Source organism: Haplochromis burtoni, unplaced genomic scaffold (assembly GCF_018398535.1).
Source record: "Haplochromis burtoni strain Fernald_Lab_line unplaced genomic scaffold, NCSU_Asbu1 Contig_1353, whole genome shotgun sequence".
In the NCBI taxonomy this organism is placed as follows: Eukaryota; Metazoa; Chordata; class Actinopteri; order Cichliformes; family Cichlidae; genus Haplochromis; species Haplochromis burtoni.
The window spans coordinates 38512-46138 of NW_024583714.1; the positions used below are offsets into that span (position 1 = coordinate 38512).

The 7627-nt window shown below is 37.8% G+C and overlaps 1 protein-coding gene across 1 annotated transcript; it reads right to left on the reverse strand.

Annotated features, from left to right (window-relative positions):
• Positions 1-548: 548 nt before the first annotated feature.
• Positions 549-3305, reverse strand: LOC102300715 (ladderlectin-like; the record flags this gene model as incomplete). The annotated part of the gene is made up of 3 exons (XM_005952143.2): positions 3221-3305; positions 2985-3113; positions 549-657 (listed from the first exon to the last, which is right to left on the reverse strand). Coding segments are annotated over exons 1-3 (259 nt in total), but the record flags the coding sequence as incomplete, so codon positions are not given.
• Between the last annotated feature and the right edge of the window lie 4322 nt (positions 3306-7627).

Here is a 7627-nt window from a genome sequence, read left to right on the forward strand (position 1 = left end):
TTTTTTTTTCACATTCTGTCTCTCACAGTTGAAGTGTACCTCTGGTGCAAATTACTGACCTCTGTCATCATTTTGGGTGGGGGAACTTGCACAATCGGTGGCTGACTAAATACTTTTTTGCCCCACTGTACATATTTACTGAATAAATAGGCAAACACATGATAAATAGTGTTTGTTAATAAATAAACCATATGCACATGTGTTGTGCTGATAACAGAAATGTTGAATGGTGACATTTGTAAAAAAAAAAAAAAAGAAATGCTGATATTAGTGAATAAAAAATATTCCATTTATTAATCATATAAATTTACTCCATCTGTCATAGATGTAAAAATAAAATAAATGATCTAGTCCAAAGTTCAAATGGTGAACATTGTATTGACGTCCAAGTTAGATCATGTTTGACGTCCAAATGGACGTAGTATGCATGTCCAGATTAATCCAATACAGACAAGATCTGCACGTGAGTTAACATGCGTTATGGATTGTACCTTTGATCACTCATTCACTTATTAATAACTCATTTTAAATATTGTGCTTTGAATCACCTCTATAATTCATCTGAAGACAATGCTGAAAGAACATATTATTTGGCTCCCAGCTGCACCAGCGTCTGTAGTTGAAACGGCTCCCATCAGTCCACAACCAAACACCCTCCTAGAAGACAGAAATTAATTGCATTATGTAGACAGGTCAAAATTTGAAGCGTAGTCTTCTCAGATCAGCTGACTTCAGTACAAGTACGTAACTTTCCATGTAACTAACTGGCAGATTTCACTTAGTATTGAGGCCCAAGTTAGGTCATGGTTGAATGTCCGAATGGATATAGTTTGCATGTCCAGAATTGTCATGCATTGATGAACCCAATACAGACACACACATTAAGAGCTCATTTTAAATATTGTGCTTTGAATCACTGAAGAAGTCACTTGGATGAGTGACGAGATGTTTCTGCCACTGAAAACGCTACATCCAGATGAACATAATCAACTTTTGGGGGTAATGAATGCTTGAATTCCTTTTTGAGCATCACTCTGTTTGCTTCTAATTTTAGAGATTTTTTCTAAATGGAAGAAAGCTGTCATATATAAATATGCTTCATGTGCATTGAGACATCATGGTCAAAAACCACTCCAAGTTTCCACCGAGTTTTGCTGGAGACAAAGATAATGCCATGCCAAGATAAAGCATCTGGTTAGACACTACAGTTTTTAAGAGTTTTCGGGCCGAGTACAATAACCTCAGTTTTATCTCAATTTAGCAGCAGGAAATTTGAGGTCCTCCAGGTATTTATGTTTTTGAGACATTCCTGCAGTTTGCCTAATTATTGTGTTATCTGGCTTCATGGAAAATTAAACTTGGGTGTCGTCTGCATAGCAGTGAAAATGTAGACTGTCTAATGCAGGGGTCCCCAATCTCAGTCCATGAGGGCCGGTGTCCCTGCAGGTTTTAGATCTCACCCTGGGTCAACACACCTGAATCACATGATTAGCTCATTACCAGGCCTCTGGAGAACCTCAAGGCATGTTGAGAAGGTAATTTATCCATTTAAATCAGCTGTGATGGATCAAGGACACATCTAAAACCTGCAGGGACACCGGCCCTCGTGGACTGAGATTGAGGACCCCTGGTGTAATGTGTAATCATACTACTAAAGGGAAGTAAAGTAAGTAAAGAGAATTGGTTCTAGCATATAATGCTGTGGAACTCCATATTTAACCTCAGTATGTGAAGAGGACTCTCCATTTACATGAACAAATTGGAGTCTGGTAGACACATATGATTCAAAATACTGCAGAGCAGTACCTGTATTACTTACATCATGCTCTCTGTTGTATTTCTTCTGGCAACCACCAAATGCAGACTCAACCATCAGACTAACAGATGGAGAAGCGTGATTCATCATTCCAGAAAACACATCTCCATTGCTCTAGGGTAGGGGTCTCCAACTCCATTCCTTGAGGGCTGCTTTCTTGCATCTTTTCTATGTGTCCCTGTTGCAAAACACCTGAATACAATTAGTAGGTCATTAGCAAGACTCTGCAGAACTTGACTGCAGGCTGAAGTGGCAATTCAGCCATTTGATTCATGTTACAGAAGCTCATGAGTGAATGAACATGGTGCGATACAAGGACTTTTACAAGTGTATTTTTTCAAAATACTTAAATTTACTTGAGTAGGGTCAGGGGTTGCCACTTCAGCATGCAGTCAAATTCTATACTCTTGCTAATGACCTACTAATTTTATTCAGGTCTTTTGCACCAGGGAAACATGGAAAGGTTTCAGGACAGCAGCCCTCAAAGACTGCAGTTTGAGACCCCTGCTCTAGTGTTTAGTGGTGGTTTGCTCCAACTGCATCTAGCGCTGGTGTAAGGCTTGAAATGCTTAGCCATGCAAAAACATTCCATACATTTTTCTACTCATTGTTCTTGAGCTATCGTAAGGTCACATGAAGGTTGAAGGTTTGTAGCCAGTGGATCTGCAGAAAATCAGTCACTTGCACACTATTCAGCATCCACTGAATCCACTCTGTGATTTTACATGGCCGATTTGTTCTGGTTCTAAATCGCTTCCATTTTGTTACAATACTACTAACAGTTGACTGAAACATTTAGTAGCTGGGAAATTTCATGACTGAACTTGTTGCACATGTAGCATTTTATCACGGCTTAATGCTGGAATTCGCTGAGTTCCCGAGAGTGATCTGTTCTTTCACAAATGTTTGTGGCAGCAGTCTGCATGCCTAGGCGCTTCATTTTATAGACCTGTGCCCATTGAAGTGATTATAAAACCTGAATTCAATGATTTGGATGGGTGAGTGAATACTTTTGGCAATATAGTTATGAACATAAAAGAGATATCTAATATCATTAGACAGAGGTTCCTGAAAGTGTAAATTAAAATTTTCTTTTCACTATGCAGTAGAGAGCCTGAATGAATTCAACAGACACCTTAGAAATAGTATGTAATGATAAACAAATTACATTGGGTGCATCAGTTCCTCCAAGCCAAGCTTCTGTGTAGCCGTAAGGGGCAGTCAGCCTCTGAATCTCACGGTACTCCCAGCTGCTGTGCACTGATGCAAGGTTTGCCCCCATGTACAAGCAGTTTATCTTCAATAGAGACAGAGAGCAGAGGTTTTCAAAGTAACAAGTAAGTAACAGTTAAAATTATGTGGTTTAACCAGGTGTTAAATACAATACAAATAAAGGAAAGTTACCTCAGCATTAGCCCAGTTCATTAGTGCTGGAACGTAGCGAAAGCAGCGACCACTAATCCAAGTCCAACCATGGGGACAATCAGTGGACCTCTTGACGACGCGACTCTTGGCTGGGAGTAAATGAAGAGCTCTACATGTTTCGTTGGATAATATCTTATTTTATGTTATTTTTAATCATCATATAAATAGAATAGAATGTGTCTTTATTGTCACTGTTACAAGAACAATGAAACACATTTTGCCATCTCTCTGTTAGCAGCATGCAAATTTCTACACAAAAACGCTTTTAGAATAAGAGAAGAAAAAAGAAAAGAAAAAAAAACCAAGAGAGACAATAAAGAAAATTGACTTAAAGTTTAAGAGCTGCCTACACAGCGAATGTATGTAATAATGTAAGTATCTACACAGACATGTACAAGTTATATATGCTATATAAATGAGTGGGTGGAATGTAAGGAGCAAGTGATGACTTCAATTTAAGGTGCAATGTGATTGGTGGTGCACATTGAGTAAGAGGTAGGACTAGAGGTAGGAATGCTGGGTAGAAACTTTTATTGAGTCTCTTTGTCTTTGTCCATTAACTGAACTGAAACAATAACTAAAGTTGTACAAGTAACAATTTCACAATGAAACATTAGTTAAGTGATTGGCAGTTTACAGCTGCACGTATGCATACAAAATGCAGGGCATTCTGGCTTTCTCAGAGTTATAGATTTTAGTTCTATGCATGCAACTGTAAGCTCTGTAATTATTATGACATTATTCTAATTATAACAATATTAACTTCTCAGTTATCTTGAAAAAATACAAAGTGATTTCACAAACAAACAATATCAGGGAAGAAGGTAAATTACAACAGGAAGACAAGCAGGAAGGTTAAACAAAGCTGAAGGACCCTGATGGCAAGGCCTGGTCAACTTGTGATTCAAGTATCACCTTTAAAATATCCAGATCCTTGAATACACCATTTATATTTGAATTCAGCTCAGTTCAATTCAGTTTTATTTATATAACACTAGGACAGCTCCATCAAGGTGCTATATATTGTAATACCCTACAATAACACAGAGAAAACCAGACGACCCCATTTGAGCAAGCACCTGGCGATAGTGCGAAGGAAAAACTCCCTTTTGATGAGAAGAACGCTCCGGCAGAAACAAGCTCAGGGACAGGCAGACATCTGCCACAACTGATTAGGGATGAGGAGAGGCAGAAAGGACAAAAACAGGATGTGGAAGAGACACTACGGTACAAACATTGAGGTGGTGTTTCTCTTAATTTTGGTCAAGGGCGTAGATTTGGCATGGACGGAAGGGACATGTCCCCACCAATATCCGGCGATTATTGAATTGTCCCCACCAATAATTTGATTTCTTCGAGTAAAAAAACAAAAAAACCCGATAGAAAGAAAAAACGATCTGTCAGCGTCTCATTCACCCAGCGGTGCAGAAAGAGTGAAATTACGTTCTCTACTGGAGTCCTACGTCATGTGACAAATATGGCCAATGTGATTGGCTGTGCTTTTCAGTGAGCTCTGTTTAGTTTTAGCAGCGGCAAACCTGCGCTGAGAGGAGGATGGCAGCAAAGACGAAGAATCTGGATATAAGAAATTATTTTTCAAAGAAACCTGTAAGTCACTTAAACTCAAGTTCGCTCATAAAATGTGTCCGTCATAATAACGTTACAGGCTATGCTAGGCTATGGCCCACATCAGTCTAAAATTGTATGTAACCATGAATAACGTGTTTTGGAAACTAACTGCACAACATGCAGCACTGTTAGTTCTCTCAGTCTCAGAGCAGCATTTCTAATTTTGATTGAAACTGTCAGAGAAAACGGCAGCCTCGAGCGAGCCAGGATATTAGTTTACAGAGGCTGTTAAAATTATGTCTAACGTTAAAATGTTGGTGACACAATAATTTCATTCTAATGGTACTGACATATTCATAGGGTTAATTTTTGAGACAAAATATCATGAGGTAGTCATGATTTTGCAAATATTCCACCTTGTAGTGCAGTTTGCACAAATTGTTTTAAAAATGCACTCAGCCTACAAACATTACTGATGAGTCAAGGTCTGCACAAAGTGACAGAAACACTGAAGCAGCTTCACATTTTATTCTTATTGTCATCGATGTCCTATTTGTCAGGTGACAGAAGAACCAACACAAAGCTCAGAGAGTAATGGTGACACAAGATCACAGGTGAAATTGGATGATGACTTGATGGTTCATGACTGTATTTGAAGCACATGTGTGACTGCATGTATGTGGAATGGCTCACTGTTATTCATCAGGTGACAGAGGCAGCTCTGCCATGTTGTAGCTCGGACAGAGGTGAAGAGGCGAGGTCACAGGTGACTGATGGTTTGGTGCTATAGATTAACTAGTATTTATTATCATGACAGTTGTTAGGCTGCTGATGTAAATTGTTTCATTAGTGTATGTTTGACTAAGTATCTGAATTGACATGTCTCACTTTTTATATGGCACGAATCAATGTGTTATTTTATCAGGTAGCAATATGTCCTAGTGCAGTCAGAGGGGAAGAGCCAGGGCCAAAGGTGAGGCACATCAAGCACACAATAATACTTTTAATCTGAGGATAAAACGCATGTACTGAGGCTAAAAGAAGCTTCAGTGCTCTCACAAGACTAAAAACATGGCTAAGGTCAACAATGACTCAAATGAGATTAAACAATGCTGCTGTATGTCCACCAGGAGAGACTGGACAGTATAGATGTAAAACAAATATGCTAGCAGTTTATCTCAGTTAACGAGAGGAGAAGGCATGTGTTTGGCTGCTTCACATAGTGGACATTGAGTTGTTGTGTGGGACATGTAGTCCATGTCTGTTGCTGTAACAGTAGTTCATGTTGAGAATAAAAAATCCCAGCTCACTGATCTGATCGGGGCAATAGTGCCTAAAATGTTGCATAATTTTGCTGAGAGATCTTTTACTTTGTGGTAATCTTAGATGAGTAGTTTTATGGACAAAAACCACCAGGTCATTCAGTGTTCCCTTAGTGCTAATGTGTCAGAGATGTTGGTGTAACTGAAGTAATGTTGTTAAGAATAAAGGTCATATTCTTTTATTGTCATGACTCTATTTTTATTTTGGTATGATACCTGATTTATATGGAATATAACTAAAGCCTAAAATACTTAAGTAATTTAACATTATATAATTCACATATAAAACTATGAATTGTAATTTTAAATAGTTTAAAAGCATGTAGAATAGCATATGTAGGAAGTATATTTCTTCTCTTTTTTTTTTTTTATCAAGAAGCAAAGACAAAAAGGGGGAAAAAAAGAAACAGAGCAGAGTTCGGTGGTTGAATCATCCGTCCCCACCAATGCCAAAACCAAATCTACGCCCTTGATTTTGGTGTATGTAGAAAACGTCACTTACCTGGTGCCAAAAATTCCTCTGCCTTATCCCTGGGTTCTGCACATTGAAGACCCAGAGAAATTAAAAAATATTCACTTTGATCATCAGTTTTCTGTATATGATGTTCATAAGCAAAGTGTACATTGTACTATTCATTTGTATGTTTAATGACACTGATCTACATGATGGAAATTATATTGCAATACTCACTAGCAGCCATGGTCAGAACTATTATAGCACAGAAAATTGCACATGCAGTCAGCTTCTTCATGGTGATGTTCAGTATCTGTAGTAAACAGAAAACCCAACGTGAATAACAATTCATTAAAGAAAGAAGGAAAGTTTATTGCAGACCTTTTTTAGACTATCTTCTTTCTTTCTTTCCAAATCTAAACAAAAATAACTGTCTCATACCTAATTGGATTTCCTACTTTTTTCCAATTTTCCTACTTAATTTCACATACTGACTGAACCTCAATAGAGGTTTCATGAGGACAAATACAGAACAATTAACAGTGTCTTGTAGGAAAAGAGCAGTGATGGAAATAACCTCATTATAAGTATTGCCATTACTTTTTTCAGTAACTAGTAATCTAACTAATTCTTATTTCTATCGTTACAACGCCTTTACCTTTACTAACAAGAAAACGCAGGAGCTAGCGGGGCAAAACAATCGCACGAGTGCTGCTGATTGGCTGAGAAAGAAAAGTAGTCATATTAAACCAATCACATGACCAATTTAAGATGACATAGCAATATGTCAACCCAAGAAGAGCCCGAGTGTCCATTTTGTGTTAAAAGTGTGGACTTCAAACTATATATCAGTTTTTGAATTGTGTTGATAGGCCACGTAAAACCAGAGTCATGATAAAAAAAAATATACGCTGTGTTTTTTCCTGAATACTATCGTCATGTTTACTGTCTAAGGACAGTGGTAGCACTTTCTGCTTACAACCAAAAAAAAAAAAAAGAATAGATACATTATTATATTATATTATATATATTATAATATTT